The sequence below is a fragment of the Rhinatrema bivittatum genome, chromosome 17 (assembly GCF_901001135.1).
Source record: "Rhinatrema bivittatum chromosome 17, aRhiBiv1.1, whole genome shotgun sequence".
In the NCBI taxonomy this organism is placed as follows: Eukaryota; Metazoa; Chordata; class Amphibia; order Gymnophiona; family Rhinatrematidae; genus Rhinatrema; species Rhinatrema bivittatum.
Window position 1 is genome coordinate 28,390,101 of NC_042631.1, and position 18,607 is coordinate 28,408,707.

The 18,607-nt window shown below is 43.0% G+C and overlaps 1 protein-coding gene across 1 annotated transcript in view; it reads right to left on the reverse strand.

Annotated features, from left to right (window-relative positions):
* Window positions 1-18,607, reverse strand: part of TSG101 (tumor susceptibility 101) — a 45,802-nt gene that overhangs the window by 9,811 nt on the left and 17,384 nt on the right. The window contains exons 5-8 of the mRNA XM_029582081.1: window positions 17,174-17,300; window positions 13,378-13,435; window positions 9,427-9,521; window positions 5,903-6,105 (exon numbers count right to left, since the gene is read on the reverse strand). Of these exons, the coding sequence (XP_029437941.1) occupies window positions 5,903-6,105; window positions 9,427-9,521; window positions 13,378-13,435; window positions 17,174-17,300 (483 nt within the window). The remainder of the gene's footprint in view (window positions 1-5,902; window positions 6,106-9,426; window positions 9,522-13,377; window positions 13,436-17,173; window positions 17,301-18,607) is intronic.

The following is an 18,607-nucleotide window of genomic DNA, read 5'->3' on the forward strand; positions in this document are numbered from 1 at the left end:
GGAATGAGGCCTTATACACTTTGACTTCTTTTGTGCAGACTCCACAACAACTGATAGATGTGGCAGTTGTGCTTTCTGGTAACCGGGGACCGATTGTACCAAATAAGTGGTATCCACTCTCTTATTTATGGATGGTACTGAGCATGGATGCTCCCAGAGTCTGTGCTGTAAGTCTAGGAGGACTTCGTGGACAGGTATAGCCAAAACTTGTTTTGGAGGGTCCACGAATTGGAGGACCTCCAGTGTTTGCTGTCTAGCGTCCTCCTCGGCTACCAGAGTAAATGGTATGGTGTCCGCCATGTCCTGAACAAAATTTGTGAAGGATAAATCCTCCGGTGGAGATTTCTTTCGTTCTTCCGGAGGGGAAGGATCAGACATAAATCCTTCAGATGAAGTGTCTGTATGCCTATCATATGGATCGTCCTGGTGTGGAGACATCGGAGAAGACCTTGGTGGACGAGAAAGTCCTGAAGGACCTGGTTGTGGATCATCGAAAGGTATCCCTTTAGGTACTTCTTCTCTTGGCTTGGATGGAGTTGATGGAATAACACAGACTATTTCATCAAACTTTTTCATCAGAAGCTGGTCCAGTGCGAATTCTGGATGTCCTGGAGCCCCAGGTGACATCGGCATCGATGGTATCGGGTCGGGCATCGGCAATGGAATCGGTATCGACGTCGATTGTCGCCTCGGCAAAAACTTCGTCTGTGGTATCAGCATCGGTGCAGGCACCGGCGAGATTGCCGGCATCGGTGCGGGCACCTGCATAGATGTCTGTTGATCCTTCAAGGCTTTAAGCACCGCTTGATGGATAAAATCCGACAATTCCTCCGTGATAGCTGGTGCAGGCAGAGCAGCTACACCTGGTGGCAGTGGAGGTGTCGATGGTCCTTCCACAGGGCCCTGTCAAGTTAAGTGTAAAACATTGATAAGACAGGCGAAGAGAGAATTTGAAATGAAGTTGGCCAAAGAGGCAAAAACTCATAATAAAATCTTTTTTAAATATATCCAAAGCAAGAAACCTGTGAGGGAGTCGGTTGGACCATTAGATGACAGAGAGGTTAAAGGGGCTCTTAGGGAAGATAAGGCCATTGCAGAAAGACTAAATTAATTCTTTGCCTCCGTGTTTACTAATGAGGATGTTGGGGAGATACCAGTTCCGGAGATGGATTTCAGGGGTTAATGAGTCAGACGAACTGAACGAAATCACTGTGAACCTGGAAGATGTAGTAGGCCAAATTGACAAACTAAAGAGTAGCAAATCACCTGGACCAGATGGTATGCATCCTAGGGTACTGAAAAATGAAATTTCTGATCTATTAGTTAAAATTTGTAACCTATCATTAAAATCATCCATTGTACTTGAAAACTGGAGGGTGGCCAATGTAACCCCAATATTTAAAAAAGGCTCCAGGGGCGATCCGGGTAACTATAGACCAGTGAGCCTGACTTCAGTGCCTGGAAAAATAGTGGAAACTATTCTCAAGATCAAAATCGTACAGCATATAGAAAGACATGATTTAATGGAACACAGTCAACATGGATGTACCCAAGGGAAGACTTGCCTAACAAATCTGCTTCATTTTTTTGAACGGGTTAATAAACACGTGGATAATGGTGAACCGGTAGATGTAGTGTATTTGGATTTTCAGAAGGCGTTTGACAAAGTCCCTCATGAGAGGCTTCTACGAAAACTAAAAAGTCATGGGATAGGAGGCGATGTCCTTTCGTGGATTACAAACTGGTTAAGACAGGAAACAGAGAGTAGGATTAAATGGTCAAATATTCTCAGTGGAAAAGGGTAAACAGTGGAGTGCCACAGGGATCTGTACTGAGACCAAGATGGCCGCTGCACAGTATATACGCTAGCGTCAGTGCCTCCCGGAGGTCTTGAATCTTGCTTATTTTTTCAACCTGCTTTCCATATTATATTTCTTATTATGCAACACACGAAATGAAAAGCAAGAATAAGAGAGAATGTTACCTCGACGCCACTGCCAGATGAAAAACAGCCGAGAATTGACTCGATCCTAGCGAGACATGCTCTGAGTTCGCCGGAGGGAGGAATCGGCGTGGGGCAGACGCCGATCCTTATGGCAGAAGAGGCATCTTTGAGCCCCGGCACGCCAGCCGTTCCTGACCCCCGATGGTATCGGAGGATGGGTTGGCAGAGCTGGTGACGAGATCTGCCTCAAAGATCACGAGGCCCAGAGAAGACATGCTACCTTCGGTGAGCTCAGTGTTTGAGAGCTCCTCGGCCTTGAAGGGAGAGGCGCAGCTCGGCCAGAAAGGAGGGGAAGGCCAGGCAGAGAAGGGAATGAAGGAACCAGAATTAGAGGTAATTTGTAATAAACCATTGCTGAGACCTCCAAAGATTACCCTGGAGGAAATCTGGAACGTTCTTACTTCCATGAATAACTCTGAATACATTAACTTTTATGGTCAAAGAAAGTATGAACAAAGTTCAGATTTTGGATAAGAAGTTGGACACTTGAAACTTCTGTGAAAGAAACGGATATTAAAATAGAAAAGATTCAAGAGGTTCAAAATAACTTGATCAAATCGGAGAGTATTTGCAATAAAAGATTGGAAATAGTGGAAAACGAATTAAGGAGAGCGAATTTAAGAATAACAAACTTTCCTAAGTCGAGAATGGTAACCGCGAGAGATATGTTTAAGAGCTATTTAGTTAACGTCCTTAAATTTCCTGAACAAGCTGTTCCAGCAATTTCAAAAATCTTTTATATTCCCTCTAAAAGTGAGGGGAAAGTTGATATATTGAATAACTCATTGTTGAATTTTATCAGCTATACTTGAAATGTCACAAGAAATAATAATTGATGCCAGAGCTACACTCCTGGTCACCTTTGTATTTGTTTCCGAGAGAGATACAGTCTTGAGACTGGCATTCCGAAACCAGAAGCAAGAAATTTTTGGCCAGCAAATTCGTGTATTTCCTGATATAATGAAAGTTACGCAGGAAAGAAGAAAACAGTTTTTGGTCATACGGAACGAGGTTATATCTAGGAATGCTAAATACCATCTTCGTTTTCCATCAAAGTGTTTAATCATATATCATAATTCGAGATATATATTTAATGAACCGGAACAATTGCGTCTCTTTCTGGACACTCATTCATAGGGTCTCTGCCAGGGGTTGGCAATTGAAGTAACAGAGTGTGGAACTGTGCAGAAAAGATTTGTTGATTTCTTTATTGCTGCCCTATTTTTCCTTTCTTGGTCTCCCATTGTTCTTATTATAATTTTGGGAGGAATTTCAAGTTAACATTATGGTTATTTTCGTTATTATAAAATTGATTTATATATTCAAGTTTAAATAATGTTAAGTATTGAATATATTTGACTTGATTACTGTGTATGTTGCCCAAGTATTTCCGTATAGTGAATACTATTGTAAATTGTGGTAAATTCAATAAAAATAAAATTAAAAAAAAAAAAAATTATTCAGATTAATTAAATCACAAGCAGACTGTGATACATTACAGGAGGACCTTGCAAGACTGGAAGATTTGGCATCCAAATGGCAGATGAGATTTAATGTGGACAAGTGCAAGGTGTTGCATATAGGGAAAAATAACCCTTGCTGTAGTTACACGATGTTAGGTTCCATATTAGGAGCTACCACCCAGGAAAAAGATCTAGGCATCATAGTGGATAATACTTTAAAATCGTCAGCTCAGTGTGCTGCAGCAGTCAAAAAAGCAAACAGAATGTTAGGAATTATTAGGAAGGGAATGGTTAATAGAACGGAAAATGTCATAATGCCTCTATATCGCTCCATGGTGAGACCGCACCTTGAATACTGTGTATAATTCTGGTTGCCGCATCTCAAAAAAGATATAACTGCGATGGAGAAGGTACAGAGAAGGGCAACCAAAATGATAAAGGGGATAGAACAGCTCCCCTATGAGGAAAGGTTGAAGAGGTTAGGGCTGTTCATCTTGGAGAAGAGACGGCTGAGGTGGGATATGATAGAGGTCTTTAAGATCATGAGAGGTCTTGAACGAGTAGATGTGACTTATTTACACTTTCGAATAATAGAAGGACTAGGGGGCATTCCATGAAGTTAGCAAGTAGCACATTTAAGACTAATCGGAGAAAATTCTTTCACTCAACGCACAATAAAGCTCTGAAATTTGTTGCCAGAGGATGTGGTTAGTGCAGTTAGTGTAGCTGGGTTCAAAAAAGGTTTGGATAAGTTCTTGGAGAAGAAGTCCATTAATGGCTATTAATCAAGTTTACTTAGGGAATAGCCACTGCTATAAATTGCATCAGTAGCATGGGATCTTCTTAGTGTTTGGGTAATTGCCAGGTTCTTGTGGCCTGGTTTTGGCCTCTGTTGGAAACAGGATACTGGGCTTGATGGACCCTTGGTCTGACCCAGCATGGCAATTTCTTATGTTCGACCATTGGTACTTCGACTTGGGATGAAGGCATCGAAGGTACCGGTGTTTCCTGGAGTCTAGGCCGTTTTGCAGTCTATTCCTCTGGGGAGAAAAGTGCCTCTGGTATTGATAGGTGTTTGTGCCGATGGCGATGCTTCGGACGTGTTCGGTCGCTGACTTTGTCGATGCTATTGATGGTGTCGGCGATGCATGATCCCCCGACCCTTCCGGACGACGTTTTTTCATTATTATACGTTTTGAGCCTCCGGCCGGAGACGACTGAGTCGATGTCGAAGGGGATGCAGAAGCTGTAGATGGAATAAATGCTTCATCTTTTCTTGACGGGCCTTTCTTCCCTTCGCGATCATTTCTGCACATTTGGGACAAGTTGTTATGTCGTGCTTTTCTCCTAAACAGAGGACACACTCGAGGTGTGGATCTGTAATGGACATTGTCTGATTACAGTTGGGACATTTTTTTAAATCCCGTGGCCATATTTTTTCGTCGACAGCCGAAGAAAATGAAAGAAAATGTGAGAGGAAAAAATTTTACTCAAAGAGTAAAAAAAGAGACTAAGATTTACTCACCAGCCGGTGGTAACCTGAGAGACTCTGATATGGGAGAGAATAAATGATTCTGAAATCTGATTTTTAGTCAGACAAACTGTGAGAAAAACCTCACACAGGCTCCTGCTCTGCGATGCTCACAGCAGCGCGGAAAAATGAAGACTGAAGGGAGACCCCTGTAGCAGAGAATATCATGGCATGTTGGGCATGCTCAGTGGGCTCAGAGTGCCAGTCAAAAGTTTCTAGAAACTTTGACACAAAGTTTTCCACAATAGGGCTCCATCAATGATGTCACCCATATGTGAGGACTAGCATCCTGCTTGTCCTGGGATAATATCCACTATGACGCCCAGATCTTTTTCCTGGGTGGTAACTCCTAAAATAGAACCTAACATTGTACGATACAGAGGGATTATGACTTCCTCTGTTTTATCCTCTATTCCTTTCCTAATAATTCTTAACATAGCTGATTTGCCAATGTGAGATTAGGTTAAAAGATGACAAGAGTTTGCTCTGTCAAGTCAAATCTTCTGATTGCCCTAACAGCTTTCTCTGCATAATAGTCCAGGAGAAGGCAAAAAGCCATTCAAATCTGTAGCTAAATTTTGCAGCCATGAAGAAATATTTTTTCTCAAGCCCAAATTTATTTCTTTTACATGCCACCTATGAACGCAGCAAAACAAGATTCCAGAAGGGGTGAGGTTATATAAAAAAAAAAATACAGCTAAGCAACCAACTATTATGCTTACATAGATCTGCTCTGAAATGCTGGATCAGCAGAAATGACAAGCACGTAGCTATAATGCAAGACCCACCGGTATCTTTTTATTCAAAACCTTTTTCCGGTTCATTTCTGAATGACTCAGTGTTGCAGAGGTAATGGCATCCACCAGAAGAACAGAGTAGAGGACAGAATATCACTTTCCTTACCACTTCCTGGTCCAGTCGTGTTACCATCTCTTCCAGTTTCTGGTGACCTTTCTTCAGGTCCTCTTCTGTCCTCTTCAAAGCATTCAGCTCTGCCTGTGCGCGGTCCATTTCTTCTTTCATCCGCCATTTTAGTTTATCGTTGACTGCGGAAATGAGAGAGGCCCGGATCGTATCCTCACCAATAGTCCCATCTCTGGTAGGGCCTGCAGGATTAAATGCACAGATGTGTTAATTTTGTTGTTTTTTTTGGTTTAAATACCATTCTCTTTTGTAGTGAAGAGTACTTTCTTGTAACTACTAGTCTCAAAAGGTATCGTATTTTAATGTTAATTATTGTACTTAAACCCTAGGGTGTGTGGATGGGAAGCGGTCAAATTGAACCAAATAGACAGTGTTCTAATGGGTCACAGGTCATGCTCTTTGCCTAGTTGGAAGAAGATTCTTCCAAAAAAAGTCAAGTTCCTCTAGCTGGTATCAGACACAGAGACCAGATGACATTTTATTTTGACAGTATTAAGCAATAAACATAGACAACTCCTGAAGGCAGTTTGAATGTATTTTCTCTTTATTACAATACTGTCTTTGGAGATAAGTTCTCCCATGAGAAGCAAGTCAAACTAGTTAAAGAGTTTAGTTGGTTATACAAAATACCAACAGGGCCATAAGCATAAAGCACATAGAAAAATCAGAACATTTGTGTGTTTTGCAGTTTTGTAGTTTGAGGAATTTTTTTTAAATCAGAAAAAAAAAAAAAAAAAAAAATCAGAAAGAGAACTCAAGGCATAAACCAACAAAAATTGTCCCCAGGAAAGTGGAAGATGGGCATTTCCCTAAGAACATAATCAAGTCAAAATTCAGCACGAATTAGTGTTAGTTTTGTTGAAGCCTTAAAAATATCACCAATGGAAGCCAACCTGAAGCTAGCTACTAAAACTGCCACAGGTTACGGCACTCCAAGTTCATGCTGGCCAGAGTGCAACTATGGCAGATGAAATCTGTCCTTTACAGATCAGATCTTACATTTACCCTTCCTTGCTGGGGTAAAAATTCCCCAAAACATTGGATACTAGATAACAGCATAAAAAGACCCGCATCCCATGCAACCTGCCCCGTTATCTCTAGCCACCCTATCCAGGACACATCCCAGCTGTGAACGCTTGTGAGATGTCACTGCCTACCCTGGACAGCTTTGATCGCCTTCCTCCCTAGCACGCCATCATCTTGGACAGCTGAGCATACAAGATCCCCTCTCTCTAGTTCACGCCCAGTGACCCTCCCTCCTGGGTCTCCTGCGTGGAGGGGTGGTGGTCACTTTATCGGCAGAGAAAGCTCTCTTAACGGAAGAAATTGCTTAACCAAGCTCTGCTTTCAGGGCCACACGGCTGACTCACTGGTTTTGCCGCTTTATCATTTTCTAAATACTAAATTATTTCAGTTTACTACTGCAGAATATCAGGATATGCAGGAAAACAGTTTCCCTATTTAAATTATTTACACAATACGCCATTAATAAAATGATTCTTAAAGCTTCCCGAGAACTTCAGCTTAAAAAGTCTCTTTCCTGGGCCTCCTACAGTGCACAGATTTTCTGGCCCTGACATTTCCAAGGAGATTTTTTTTTGCATGTGTCAGGAAGAGGTTACATTAAAGCACTGCACTAAGTCAATCTGTCTTTAACAAACCTAACCCTGCCCTGGCATATCTATATTTAGCTCAGCCCGGGGCAGGTTTTTGCGGCCTCCATGATACACACAGACGCCTGACCTTTAGCAGGACGGGTCCGATTACAGCAGTAGCCTCAGAGCCGCTTCAGATCGGTAACAGAATCAGGAAGGCAGATGAATGGGGTGAGAGTGGGTAGGGTGGCTCTGATAAGAGGAAGGTCACATTCCCTGTCTAAAAGGTCACTGAGGGGACAGGTCAGGGTATATACAAGGACGTTCGTGAGCAAAGACTTCAGCACGATGGGATTGATGAAAGCAGGTGCTGCATTCGGTGTTACTGTACTGAAAACATCTGAGGGTCCCTTTCAAACACGGTCAGAAATTTTTGCTTGGAATTGCAATAAAAGCAAGCCCGAGCTCAACAGTCAGAGAGTAAATAAACCAAGACAGGCACAGTAAAGCACATGAATAGTCTTCACTTGTGAATGACAGGCTTACATTTTATGAGAGAGTCTGACATCATAACCACAGTAAATGATGGCACATAAAGACCAAACTGGCCTATCCGGTTTGCCTAGGCAACGCTTACCGGCTGGATTCAGGGTCCCGGAAGGATCCCTGCGGCATAGCCCCCGGCTGAGGACTGTCGCTGTAATGGCTAAATGTCCTATGGCCACCAAATCCAATTTATATTAAAACAATCCAAAGAGAACTCATTCTCAAAAGACCAAAAAATATAAATATATTGTGTGTACTTAAGAACACAAACTCAAAACAAAAGTTTGTCAAGTGCAATATGCTCAAACATAGGCTAAGATAGCATCTAAAGTGTTAGGCTATATTATTTAATCAACACATATGGAAACTTTGGTTTAAGTGCAATGTGATCCTTTTCAAAAACCAAAAAACCTAACTACTATGAAAAAAATGGGGTACATGTACTTTTATTGCTGCTATAGTTATAGCCCGTAAAGTCTAGATCCGTGCTGTTCAAAACACGCAAAACGTCTCTTATATAAACCCCAAGAGTGACAGAACCAGGTTTCACCAACAGAAGGCTTCATCAGGAAGGCACCTGATGGAAGAAATCACCAATAGCAACAATAACTTCCAAACTGAGCAACGGCGTTAGAAAACTATTTGCAATGCGTCGTCCTGCACTTAAAGATCTTAAGTACACACAAGAGGATTTGGTCTTTTGAGAATGAGGACTATGTTTGCATATATATATGGAGAGAGAAAGTGTAATGACTGAACTATTGCAAACTGGGGGGATTATAAAATCACAAGGGGAAAAAAATCCCCTTGTGGTGTGGGATCCCAGCCCTGGTTCTCACTGAGCTGGAAGCCCAAAAGGAGCAGGAGGAAGCTGCTGGGTCAAAACAAAAACTAAAGTAAGACTAAGGACCCAAGCAGCCATACAAATTTGTCTGCTGCACTGCTGCAACCCATGAAACAGACTCTCTAAATCCTACGTGGTATGCAGGCTGTAGTGTGAGAGCAATGATTATAACTTTAAATCGAGAAGGTTAACAGAAGCAGCATCAGGCCTTAATCTGGAAAACTGGCTCTCGACTCCAGCATTTGGGGCTGTTATAGCCCAAGCATGTTATACTAGCTTTCATGTTAATTTGAACTGAGACAGAACTACACTTGCTCTTTTAAACCCTGAAACCAATGTGTTATCCATTCACAATTCTGACTTATGATAAAACGGTTCAACACTGCTTCAACCCTGGGTCCAAAAGGCCCACCAGACCCTCGGTGGGGAGGCAGGTCATACAGCAACGGACAGAAATGTAACATCCTCCCAGTTCTTTAACCCATAAGAAGACAATGGATGCCTTTCCTGTTACTCACCAGCAGCTGTGACAGGAGGCTGGGTAGGATAGTGCGACGGGCCTGTGGATGGTGGATATTGGCCACCAGGAGGATAACTATAGCCTGGGTAGCCCCTGGAAACAGAAATAAGCATGTAAGACACACACTTTCCGCGTCAATTTCCATTTACAGGTAAGCACTATAAAGAAATTAAACTCTGGCCTCAATATTAAAAAATATCAGTTTATGAAAGTTAGACTGATAAGACTTATCTGGCTATGCTGCTGAATATTCACATACAAATTGCTATATAGCCAGATAAGTCTTAGTTGGCTATGATACACCTGCTCTATGGCAGGTCTAACTTATCCAGTTAATTAGTCAGAACACTGGCACTTCTCTGGCTAAATTTACTGGATAAGAAATGTCATCTAGTTACACCCATTGCCTGCCAGAGTTATCTGGCTATCTACTTAGCTGGATAAGTGATTTGTCCAGCTAAATGGCAACCACTGAACGTCAACAGATATTCAGTGGCCACCACTTAGCCGGATAAGTCCCACTTATCTGGCTAAGTAGCTTTTGAATACGGTGATCTTAGATATTCAAAACCTTAAATGCCGCTTATCCAGATAAAAGAGCCAGTATTTTCAGCATACTTTACACCATGTCTGCCTCCATAAAGATTAGCAGCTGTATTCTACCTCTATTTTTCTCCACTGGACAGGTGATAAAGGTTACCCACTAGAAATGAGGCTGTTAATCCCCCTTAGAAATCCATAGACTCCAGCAGAAGAAAGGTACAGTAAGTTTCAGCAACGCAGCAGATCGGTTGTATTGGTAGTCTGAAGGCTCACTTTAGATGGCTGGATAAGATGGGAGGAGTCTTATGATAAAGCCCAGACAAGGTCTGTCACACCTATGTGGCCTGCTGTGTTCTCCAATGAGGGCTCCTAGCACCCGAGGAGGAGAACGGAGAACATAATGATTCTGATGCAGACTCTTAGCCTGATGTATTTAAGCCCAGGCTGCTGCCCAAACTAAGAGAAAGCTTGATAGCAGAACATGATTAGAACAGTCTCTCTGGACTGCCTCCATCTTGTCTATGAGCCATGCACCAGGACTCATAGGTCCAGCATCGAGCCACTAAGGGTCACCCTTCCTCTCCCCTAGGGCCTACGAACCGTCTTCTCTGCAATATCCCCAACCCCAGCCAACTTGCAGAGTGGAAGGTCCAATGCTGGAATTGAGCCATGGACCTTCTGGCCCCGCTCCAGCAGTTTCTAATCCAGTCCATCACCTTGATGGAAAAAAAAAAAAAAAAAATCTAGGGAAGCTGTGAATAAAGGTTCATGGCACTGTAACCCAACAAAGCCCAATGCCAACCGAGCTGGAGAAAATTGCCAGGCTAAAATAATTAAAGTACATAAAGAAAGAAAGAAGAGTGTTATTAGAGGAACAGCCATGTCTGTCTGGTGTAACAAAAGTGACAGGAGGCGGATGGCACCTTATAGACGAACCAATATTGAGGCAGGAGCTTTCCAGGCCAAAATGAGTCTGCTGTTATAAACCCGTACTAGAGTTACCAGGGCTACCAATTTATAGGAAAGTCACATCAACAAGATCAACAGATGAAGCACGCGAGGCAACTCGGGACATTCATGAGATTCTTTCCCATAGTGAGAGAGAGAACACCACACAACACTCACCTAAAGCCATCTGGTAAAAATACCAAGCCTTTCAGCTCTGTGCCATTCCTTGGAATCTGGCTGGAGTGTGAAGCAGCCTTTGGTGTAGCACTTGCTTGTGCTGGCTTTTTTTTAGGGAGAATGTGCAAGCTAATGCCCTTGGCTAATGCCTATAAGGGATCTGCTGCTTTAAATTAACCTAGTAAATTAGCAGATGATGGGGGAAAATGGCCCTCCATCCCATCCAGTCTGCCGAGTTATTCTGTCCACACTAAGGATACACACCCCTATGTTATCCACAGTTTGAACCTTTTTGAAACCCTTGTTATTCCCCCTTAACCTTGTATCCTTCGTATTTTTGTAAACCGATATGATGGCGAAACCGAATGACGGTATATAAAACGTGATAAATAAATAAATCCCAGCTTGCCGCCACAGAGGGTGACCATTTGTAAGATTTCTCCTTATTCAGGACTGTCTTTTTTTTTTTTTTTTTTTTAAGCTTCCTCCTTTGTTCATCATCTTGGACAGATGAAACCTATTTTGGAAAGCTGATTATTTATTTAAAGCCTTCTTTCCCTGTGCAGGAGGTCTGTTTAACAATTCCATGGACACATAATTCTTTTATGTTTTCCCAGGGCAACCCATAATAATTCAGCTTCTTCCTGTTCTGCCTTTATTTCAGAGGCTACTATTGTGCTCTTAATATAAATTGCTCCTCCGCCTCTCCTCTTTTCTGTTTTTTTTCTCTTGGGATGATCAGACCAAAATCCTGATCTCAGTGATTGGGATTACATGCAAGTCTGCCTCCATCGTAGTGGCCTCCAGGTCTATTAAGTATGAATACAGTGCAGGAGTTTTCTGAGAACAGGCAGCTTCTCACTGCACATAACACACCTACGTTACACATCTATAAAAAGTAAAAGATCTGTTGTCCAAGAAACAAAAACTTTACAATAAGAACAAGGCAGGGAAGAGAACAAAAAACAGGCAATCCCAGGCCTTCTCAATTTTAACCTGCTTATTATAATAAATATATTTCTTGATATCTCATTTGCTTTGTGTGTCTTGCTCAGACTGTAAGCTCCACAGAGAAGGGACCGTCTGTGTATATCTGTACAGTGCTGCATACATCTAGTAATGCTATAGAAATAATAAGTAGCAATCTGAAGACTAAATCGCATGAGCACATTGCTTTAGACCAAACCGGTACCATGAAAATACAGAAGGCAAACTAACTTTAGGACTGGAGCATAAGTGTGCTCGTGTGGCAGTGGCAGAGTCAGAGCACCATCTCACCCTGGCATGAAGACATCCAACTCCCATCTGTGTCCTCTATCATACCTTCTCTCTCTGCCTGATGTGACTCTCTAACTCTGCTTTGCTATGGGTTTGACCTGCTGTTGTGACCTTGCCAACGTCTCTTCCTGTCTCCCATATTCATCTCAACAGCAGATCTACAATAAAGACAGCTGTAAAAAATCGGGACCTGGGACTACCATTGTACGTTGGCTTAATCCTCCAACCGCAAGTCCATGTCTATCGTTTGGCCTGTGATTCGAGATCACAGACAGATGGATGGACAATTCTAATGCATACAAGAATGCATAAAAATGAAACCAAAAAATCTCTGCCAAAAAAAAAGTGTGCAATACATCTCAGGGATCTTTGACTTCTCAAAGCTCCATAAGCCCATTGGTGTTTTTCAAATTATTTGTTTTGTAAATGAATAAGCCAGTTTCAGAGATGCTTTGCCGTTTGTATTTTTTTGTACATGCACATGAAGAGCCCATATTCCCCAAAGAAAGACGTGGGACATCTCTGAAACAAAACACGGATAGAGCTAACCGTACCCGCAACAATACAAGAAACGTTTGTGTTTCAATCACAGAGTGAACTTTGAAAGATACAGATCACACATGAGCACCCGAGTTAATTCTGAACATTTCCAAGATCAAAACTGACCGTGGTTAATTCATATTTCATTTTCTTTGAAGTCCCCTCTGCCTCTGGACTGATAGTAACAACCTGCCATTGGCACTGGTAAGACAATATATATATTACAAGGGTGGCCAACTCCGGACCTCGAGAGCCACAAACAGGCCAGGTTGTCAGGATATCCACAATGAATATGCATGAGATAGATCTGCATGCATTGCCCTTCATGGTATGCAAATCTCTCATTCCTTTTCATTGTGGATATCCTGAAAACCAGGTCTGTTTGTGGTTCTGGAGTTGACCACCCCTGAGCTATTGCATTATCCTGAACAAAACCACATCAGAAACAGTAGTTTTACATTACCCTGGATTTGAAGGAGGATAAGGAGGAATTCCACCTGGCATGCCCGGCATGTAGGAAGCTGCAAAATAAGTCAAGAAGTTTGATTTTTTTCTTTTTATTGAAGAACTGCACCAAAAGCACAGGAATACACAGAGCAGTGGGCTATTTCTATAAGTAAATTACACAGCAGTTAACAAAATGCCAAATTATATTCTACAAGATATACAAACATGACAGAGGCTTCTGCAAAAGCAAAACGTTTCCTTTTTCTTTCCTTGAGCGTTAAATTAGCAAGGATGCAAGTGCAAATTCCATCCAGGATTTATAATTGCAGGAAACATTGCAAAAGTTTTCAAATAAAGGGAAATTAAAACTTCTCCATGGCCTGGGGAGATTTTACTGTATAAATGTGAGCCCAGAAAGTACCAAGCTAGCAGCTCAGCTCTTTAAATGTTGCAGCAAGTGGGAGACACTGATGCTTTCTCTCTATACTACTTGCTAAACTTAAGATTCAAAAAGATCTACCCAAAACCAGTCCCTATGGGTTAAGCCACAATCACTGTGCAGACTCCTATCCTCTGTTGGTTGGAGCTAGATGGTCCGAGAAGACTCACAGTCTGACCTCTGACCAGAGGCAGAAAGGAAAGCAATGCCCTGCAAACCGCTCTTGTTTCTAAGCGATTGATAGACCAAGATGCTTCATTTGCTGACCACTGACCTCGAGCCATTTATCCTTGACAAACAGCGCCCCCAACCGGTAAGGCCGGCACCCAATCCGGAATCTCCAGTTCCACCCTTCTCTGAGTTGGGACAAGACAGCCACCATGAGAGACTGAATTGGGGCACCCCGAAGTGGTAAAGGCAAGTAAAAACTCCTCCGACAATGGAATCCAACGGGACAGAAGCGCTCGCTGAAGAGGTTGCTTGTAAGCAAACGCCCATGGAACTAATTCAAGCGTAGAAGCCTTAGAATCCAGGAGCTGCAAAAAAATCCCAGACCCTGAACACCGGAAGACGAAGCAGATGAAACACCTAAGACGGCAACCTGATCACCCTCTCCGCAGTAAGGAAAACCCTGCCCATGCAGGTATCGAACTGAGCCCCTATGTACTCCAATGACTGGAATAGGACCAAATTGTTCTTTGCTAGGTTATCTACCCTGCCCAGGAACCTCGGTCTATCAATCGCTTAGAAACAAGATACTGAGATTCTACTGAATCGAGTAACAGCACTCCAATTCCGCCTTTGCCCAGATGAACCAGTTTCACAAGTCTGGGTGAACCAGAACTCCTTCCTTCTGTAGCACTGCCACTACCACTACCATCACCTTTGTGAATGTCCTGGGAAAGGAAGAGCTCGAAACTGAAAATGTTCACCCAGAACTACAACCCGCAGAAACGTCCGATGGTCCAGATGGATGGGGATACATAGGTAGGCCTCTGTCAAATCCAAGGAGGCCAGAAATTCCCCTTTGCGCATCACCATTCAGAATATTTCCATCCGAAAACGTGAGACTCCGTACAGCGTCGACCTTCTGCACATACAGAAGGAGCCTAAAAGTGCCTTCCTTTTTTGAAACCACGAAGTAAACTAAATACCTTCCCTAGCCCCGCTCCTGTTATGGAATGAACACTAGAGCCTCTAAGCACCATAGGCGCTGCAATGTATCGCGCACCGCCTCTTGTTTGACATGGGATACACAATGGGGTCCTACGCAGGCATCTCTTATCTCTAGAACCCACTGATCTGACGTGATCTTGGTCCACTCCTCGTAAAAGAGAGAGTCAATCTCCCTCTCGACGGCCTCCACGGAGGGGCGGACCCACCCGGCCTCATCACAAAGCCTTATTTCCTCTGGCTCCTTGACTGGAATTATCACAGAAGGCCCTACAGGCCCTTGAAAGGACTACTGCCGACCCAAGGCTTGTCTCTGCTCTGAGGTGGAAGCATTCTTATTGGATCGGAAGCTCTATGTATCTCGAAAACGAGAACGGGGTGGGAAATTCTTTTTTGTTGACCTTTATCATCCTCCGGTAACTTATTTACCCTCGACTCACCGAAATGTTTCATTAGTTTCTCTTAGATCTTCCCTTTGAACGGAAGATTACACAGCTGCGACTTAGGCCACACATCGGCTGACCAATTACGCAACCACAGAAGCCTTCAAACTGCCACTGCTGAAGCCATACTCCTGGCCTATTCATACAGTTCATCCACCACATAGGCCACCCCAGCTTCCATACTCTCGTCCTCCTATAATCCTCAATTTGCATTAAAAGAAATAGTAGAAGCCAGCTCACTGCTCTTCAATGCAATGTTTAGGTGCTGCCATCAAGTGTCACCTCCTCAACACTGCGAGAACATTTTTATCAACTTGCTTGGATGGGATACTCGGTCAGTACTAAGAATACGTCCCAATTGTGTAAGGTCATGCTTTGTAATTAGGGTAATTTATTACTTTTTTAAATCGTGCAAACAGGCTGCTGGGCTTGATGGACCCTCGGTCTGATCCAGTATGGCAACTTCTTATAGCACTGACTCCCAAATTTGCTCTGTTCAGAACCTAGTTCAGCTTTGACTTTCAACTCATGTTACAAAGCATTCTTGAAGTTTCTCAATTTGAAAATGAAAAGAACTGTAAAAAAGATTTATACTGGCAAGAAAGTCACTGGAAACTAAGAAATGATCTACGGGCAGCTTTCAGACAGTCAATCAGGGCCCATCACTGCTTCACTTGGTACTTCTAGGCACGCATATAGAATTTAAATACCTTTATACCTCTGACATAAGCCTGAAACACAATGATGATTTCCAGGGAACATGAAGGTGTTAGACAAACACAGGCTTTGCACGTGCATTGGCCTTTCTACAATTCCTTCCACCCTGTCAGGCACTTGCATCCATAGGTGGTAGCAGGGCCCATATGCTCCAGCCCCTAAGTGCCGACTACCTCTTGCAGTTCAGTTCTGGTATACATGGCATTGCCTCAAATGACTTCACGCTGAAGTTAGTTGGTCAAAGGATTCAAAGGTCAAGTAGGATTTTAGAAAAGGACGCCACTTGAGGTTGCCGCCTGGGTCCATGTCATAAGAGACAGGTGAGTCCAGTCCTGGTTTTACCCTATTGCATGCAGGAATGTGCAAGTTCTGACTTCCTATGAAATTCAGAACTACAGATCCAGGCATGCATTGCAGTAAAGGACTAGATTAGCTTGTTCCATATGGCAAGTGGCAGCCCAAACCCCAGTCCCTGCGACAGCAGCAATGAATCAAAGTCCATAGTATTTTTGAAGATGAGACCTGCCTAAAGTTGAGTGCTCTGGCAGCATCAGGATGAAGCTACTGCTGGCGCGAACTATGGGCAAAGAGGCAGGACAAGCAAAGAGGTAATTACAGCAGGGACTCGCTACCTCACAGTACAGAGCGTGTTTAAAACAAAGCCTCGCCTCAAAATCATTTTTTCACTCTTAATATTCTGTGTGAAATACCAGGCTCAATGACTCTTTAATACTCTGAGGCTCATCATTTTGATAGTTATGTATCAGAAAATCTGGCGCATCAAAGGGTTAAAACTGCCCATACTCTAAAGCAACAAAATAATTTTTAAAAAAAACCCGGAACGAACTGCAAGTGCAGTAAAAGGACACTGCTTTTAGGCTTCGTTTTAGGTTGCAGGTCATTAAGCCTTATTGCCCTGTCTAAATCTTATCAATGGCTTTTTCAATATCGGGGTGTGAGAGAAGACGGACTTCTGTCACCTGAGATCCGCCTGCACGTGCTTGGAACATAAATCTTTTCAAGAAATAAATACTACTCACTGTTCGGAGGTCCTGTTGCCTGGTAGGGTGGGTAGCTTGTTGGAACAGAAGGGCGAGAGAAGACGGGTGGCTCTTCCCCAAACACCACAATCATGACTTGAATCAGCCCCAACAATTCTGACTGCGGCTAAAAGGAAAAGCGAATCAGAAATGCTGGCTTTTCCCTTAAGAAAACGAGTTCAGTGGCCTTTCGAACATGGGCTCTGCATTAACGTGCCGCAAGCGAGAGATCTCCATCTGGTTGTCTCTCTTCACTTTGTAGCACATCTATCTAAGCTGAGTGACTGCAAGCCAGACTTTTACAAGCCCTACCATCGGTCACTTTTGCTTTCTTTGGGCTACGATGCCTGAAACCCAAGTCTCTGTAAAATGTCAGGCTGTTCAATTTTCTGACCCTCAAACAGTTCTTTAGATGCTACGGTATGACAAATATGAAAGAAAAAAAAAAGCAATCTGAACATCAATACCCAACTCTTCTTAGAGAGTACCTCATATCTTACTGTAATAATAATTTGAATTTTTTTCTCTCTCTTTTCATCTAACCAGGCCACATGCATACTCCCACGGTAGATGACAGAAAAATCTAGTCTGCCCAGCTATTCGATTCAGAAGTATTTCTTTATCACCTGGGCGGCTGCCCAGTCTGGCACAGTCAGTCTAACTAGGCCACAAAGAAGGTTTCTAACAGGGCGACGCTACAAATGCAACGTTCATTCTAGAACCGTATCGAGAAAGATCAAGTTGGCAAAACAATCAGTGATCAGACTTGTTAAAATCTAAAATGGCAATAGTGAGTCAAAATGCCCCACAATTCTGCCACGAGACAGCTAATATAGTTTTGGTTTTTTTTAAAACAGCTTTACTAAGAAAACACTAAAAGGTGTACCTCCCTGCGCGAAGGGTGGCAGAGGCTTCTAGTGATCCTTGCTGAAGGGGAGGGAGCCAGACCACTAGCTCTCACCCCGGCAAAACAGCTAGAGCAATTTTAGGGTCCCCAACCCCTACTCATTCTATCCTGCCACCAGGAGGGATGGTCCCACCAGGACCTGCCAACCTCCTGGGAGGAAATCTCCCCTTTTTCTTCTTTTGATTTTCTCTCTCTTTTTTTTTTTTTTTTTTTTTTTTTTTTTTTAATTAAGGTACAGAACTGCAGGTTTTGCACCACCTTCATCTGCTGGAGACAGAGAAATACTGAGGAGCTTCAGGTGGCACACGAGGTTAAGAGGCGGTGCACCACTGGTGCTTCATAAAAGTAAAATTACTACCAATGCCCACCACTGCTCCAAGCAGAACAGTCAATGGCAGAGGATTCAAACTTAGGTCGGAAGCCATGCGGAAAACGCAGTAGCAGTACAATGCAAAATTCTGCCATTTTTCGTTCTCTCTACACTTTCTCACACTGGTCCCAGCTTTTCCTTTCTGGCAGGTACTACT